The sequence below is a fragment of the Lycium barbarum genome, chromosome 4 (assembly GCF_019175385.1).
Source record: "Lycium barbarum isolate Lr01 chromosome 4, ASM1917538v2, whole genome shotgun sequence".
NCBI classification, from domain to species: domain Eukaryota; kingdom Viridiplantae; phylum Streptophyta; class Magnoliopsida; order Solanales; family Solanaceae; genus Lycium; species Lycium barbarum.
This window is the reverse complement of record NC_083340.1, coordinates 134,193,792-134,198,151: the sequence shown is the minus strand read 5'-3', so window position 1 is coordinate 134,198,151 and position 4,360 is coordinate 134,193,792. Positions and strand designations below refer to the sequence as shown.

General features: G+C 37.9%; 1 protein-coding gene across 1 annotated transcript; it reads right to left on the bottom strand.

Moving 5' to 3' along the window:
- Positions 1-1,363: 1,363 nt before the first annotated feature.
- Positions 1,364-2,693, bottom strand: LOC132637818 (uncharacterized). Its single transcript, XM_060354850.1, has 3 exons — positions 2,016-2,693; positions 1,558-1,858; positions 1,364-1,431 (listed from the first exon to the last, which is right to left on the bottom strand). Exons 1-3 carry the CDS (start codon positions 2,691-2,693, stop codon positions 1,364-1,366), a joined length of 1,047 nt encoding a protein of 348 aa, XP_060210833.1.
- Between the last annotated feature and the right edge of the window lie 1,667 nt (positions 2,694-4,360).

Here is a 4,360-nt window from a genome sequence, read left to right as displayed (position 1 = left end):
CTATCACAGCATGAAACTTCTTTAAATACTTATTTACTCATGAAAGTTCTCCATAAGGATTGTTTGGTTCTCATGTTCCACCACAGTTTAGCAAAGAGGGCTTTAGATATATCTTGTAGGCTTCTAAACCCCATGCCACATTCTTCTTGTGGGTGACATAAGGTTGTCCAAGTTGCCCAGTGCTTACTTGAATTTCCCACAGAGTTGCTCCAAGAGAACTTAGCAAACAATCTATGAATCTGAGCAAGTATAGCACTAGGAGGGTCACAAGCGGATAGTAGGTGTATAGGCATGCTCTGTAAAACATGTTTAATCAGTGTTGTCCTTCCTCCAATAGATAACAGCTTACCAGTCCATGAGCTCAGTCTATTCTGAATCTTTTTTATTATCTCCTTGTAGTGAATGTTCCTTCTTCTCCCATAGTAGATTGGTACACCCAAATATGTGAATGGAAAATCCTTTTTAGGAATCTGGGTGACAGAAAATACCAGCTCCTTAATGTTATGAGATGTCAAATGATACATATAAACAGCACTTTTCTGCTTGTTGATCTTCTGACCACTCACCTTCTCATAATTAATCAAAGTCTTCATCACTAATCTCATAGACTGTTCATTAGCAGAAGTGAAAATGATAGTATCATCTGCATATGCCAAATGATTGACATATGGACTCCATTTTGGCATCCCATATTTCTTGTACTCATCCTCAGTATGCAGTGTATTGAGAGCCCTAGACAAACATTCTGCAGCCAAAATGAATAAAGTAGGGGACAGTGGATCTCCTTGCTTTACTCCTCTAGATGATTTGAAGAATCCATGAGGTTGCCCATTAATCAGAATGGAATACCAATTATTTGAGATAACTCTAAACACCAGATCAATAGTAAATTCACCGAACCCCATTCTCCTCAGGACTTTAGTTAGAAATAACCATGATACTCTGTCATAAGCCTTTTCCATGTCAAGCTTAATGACAACATTTGCAGGCTTTTCTCTAATCCTAATATCATGTACAATTTCCTGAGCCAACAGAATGTTTTCTACAATACTCCTGCCTTTAACAAATCCTGATTGCTGAGGTGAAATGATCTCAGGTAGCAGATATATCAGTCTTTCATGAATGATTCTTGAAATAACTTTGCTAGTGATGTTACTCAAGCTGATTGGCCTCATATCAGAAAATGTATTAATTTCTTTCTTCTTTGGTATCAAAACCAAATTGGTACAAGTTACATACCTTGGGAGTTCATGCCCACAGAAGAATGATCTCACCATGGTCACCAAGTCATTTGCAATAATTTCCCAACAAGCTTGGAAAAATCTTCCTGTGAAACCATCAGGACCCCCTGCACTGTCTCCATTTAAACCAAAACTGCTCTTTTCACCTCTGCTTCATCTGGCATTTCATAGAGTTGTTGATTTTGTTCTTCTGTAACCATTTTAGGAATCTTATCAAGCATAGAGAAATATGTAGGGATATTTTCCTCTTTGAATTGGTCTGAGAAAAATCTGATTGCTTCTTGTGGAATCTCCTCTTCAGTGTCCAGCCATGTACCTGTATGATCTTGAATTCTCTGTAATTGTAGCTTTCTTCTCTTTCCATTGACATGAGCATGAAAGAATTTTGTGTTCCTATCTCCATCCTGAAACCACAGCATCCCTGCTTTTTGTCTCCAAAATTTTTCTTCAATAGCATAAAACCTGATCAGATCAGCTTGTACCCTTTCCCTGTTAAGCCCTGTAGGATTCTGTTCAAATTCTTGCTCATGCACCTGCACCACTTCCTCTAGAGTTTCAATTTGCTTGAAGATATCACCATAAGTGTCCCTACTCCACTTAGAGAGAGCTCTTCCCACCTTTTTTTAACTTATTATGAAAGTTAAAGAAGGGGTCTGAGCCATAAGATTCCACCCAATTTTCTTTGATTACATCTAGAAAAGATTCATGCTCCACCCATAAATTAAGAAACCTGAAAGATTTCCTAATTGGTCTACTATCTGCTCTCATATTTACCAGCAAGGGGGACTGGTCAGAACCTTGTTTAATGAGATGCTCTACCTCCAAATTAGGAAAACAATTCTGCAGAGCCTGATTTCCCAAACATCTGTCCAGTCTTTTAAATATACAAGCCTCATCCGATCTCCCATTCCACCATGTGAACATACTTCCAGTAAAACCAAGATCCATCAGTTGGCAAATGTCTATACATTGTCTAAAATCCTCTGTTTCTGCAAACTGTACAGGAAGACCCCCAAATTTCTCAATGTCATCTGTAATGACATTAAAATCCCCACCCACAAGCCATGGGATGGTGATGTGTGAAGACATGTCATATAGATCCTCCCATAGAGCTATTCTCCCACTTCTATCAGTACTCGCATAAACAACTGTAAGCACCAACTCTTGCCCATCACCCAAATGAGTGAATCTACAGGATAACAGTTGTTCTGTATCTCTCATTATTTCTACTTGAATTTCTGCATCCACAAAAATCCAAATCTTCCCATTCACATTATGCCATGATGTCCCCATATTTAACCACAATTTGTACATGTCAATATGTCTAACATGCTGGAAAGGCTCTAGTAAGGCAACATAATTAAAATGTTTCTGTCTATGCAATAGTACTACCCTCTCAAAGGCCTGTTGAGTGTTTACAGACCTTATATTCCATATTAATGAGCTATTCATTGAGAAACTCCTTTAGAACATGCCATCCTTGTTTGTACTTCTCCCACTGTCTTGGGAGGAACACTTTTATCTCTTGGCTTGTGACCTTTTTTTAGTTTTTGTCAAGTGTTTAGGGGAAATATCTCCTTTATTGTTGCCCTCCATTAAATCAGAACTAATAGTTTCACCTGCTTCCTCCTCTCCAATATCTATTTTATTCTGATTCACTTCTTCTTGTGTTGTGTTTTCATGATCTTTGGCTACCAGTTGATACTTATGATTTCCTGAAATTGCCTGCATTTCTATGGCTGTATCTCTGTTGTTTTGATCTCTCTGATCCCTTGCTTGTGTTTCCCTTTCATCATTTTGTTCCTTATTTGCAGATGATGCTGTATCTCCTTCACCCATATTGTTTGTATGAGGAGGCTCTTCCGGTAAGTCCTTCATTTGATCCACTTGTTGTCTAGCTGATTCCACTTGCTGATATGAGCTTGAATTAACACTGTCATGTACTTCTATGGGTTGAAGTACGTCTTGGCCTTCAGTAATCTGTTTGTTATCATCTTCTTTTTTGTTATCATTTTCCACGATATCTGTAATTGTTCTTTCTGAATCTTGTATGGCTATCTCCTCTGACTGATTATCCCCTACCCCTTTCTCATTCTTATTATCTTGCTCTTGTCTGCTATCTATCTTTCCCTGCTCTTTCATAACTTTGTTATTTTCTGTTTGTTTCCCAAAGGCAGCATCCACCCATGGCCTAGCTGTCTCTTTAACAGGATTACTACTATGTGTGCTTCCTTCTTGTGTTTCATTTTGTTTTTCTTGTTCCTCCTCCAAGTCCACCAAAGTGTTAAATTTGTTGCATGTAGCAGTGACTGTTGTCTCTTTCTGTTTGCTATGATTTGCACTTCCCTTCTCAGCATTGAAGTTTCTGTTGTCTTTGATGGGATTCCAATTTCCCGAATTTCCTAACACTCTTCCACCTGCCAACACTCTAGCAGAATAATTGTATAAATTATTGTATCCTCTATAATTGTATTTTCCATAATTCTTTTTCCCTTCATATCCTTGTTGGTTTCCATCCTCTTGCTTTTGTTTGCCTTTGTCATTAGTCTGCTTTTTATTATGTTGTTCCTCTGCTTGTAATCTCTTGGCCTTTTTTGCTTCAATTTCTTTATCCTCTTGGAGATCTTTATTGCTTTCCTTACTATTGTGCACTTCATCAAAGCTTTTATGAGGTTTTGTCTTGCCATTCTCCTTTGGCATTTCCTCCCTTTCATTGTCATACTGAACATGCTCTGGATTTATAATTCTACAATCATATTCATCATGTCCCTGTAATTTACATTCCTTGCAATACTTAGGGAGGTAATCATAATGAATCTGAACATTAACAGTCCTTATTGCTCCTGTTTTTTCATTTTCAATATCCATCCTCACCGTTTTGGGTAAATCCGCTACCAGATCTACTAAAACCTTGACCCTAGCACAACTAGGTCTAGTCTTGTTAATCGTAGCCATATCCAATTGTATAGGAATACCCACTGCAGATGCAATTGAAAAAAGAGTTTCCTTCACAAAGTATGTAGGCAATAACTTTGGGAAGGAAATCCATGCCATTTTCTTTGATGTTTCTTCATCAACCTTGAAATTCGAATCATAGATCAGTGTTCTCATTTGGTACG

Excerpts from the sequence above, each read along its gene's own strand:
- LOC132637818 (XM_060354850.1), bottom strand. The coding sequence starts at position 2,693 with ATGAATAGCTCATTAATATGGAATATAAGGTCTGTAAACACTCAACAG. Across the intron at positions 1,859-2,015 it reads CTGACCAGTCCCCCTTGCTG|GTGGGAAGAGCTCTCTCTAA; the intron begins GTAAATATGAGA and ends AGTTAAAAAAAG. Across the intron at positions 1,432-1,557 it reads GAGAATTCAAGATCATACAG|AAGAACAAAATCAACAACTC; the intron begins GTACATGGCTGG and ends AAATGGTTACAG.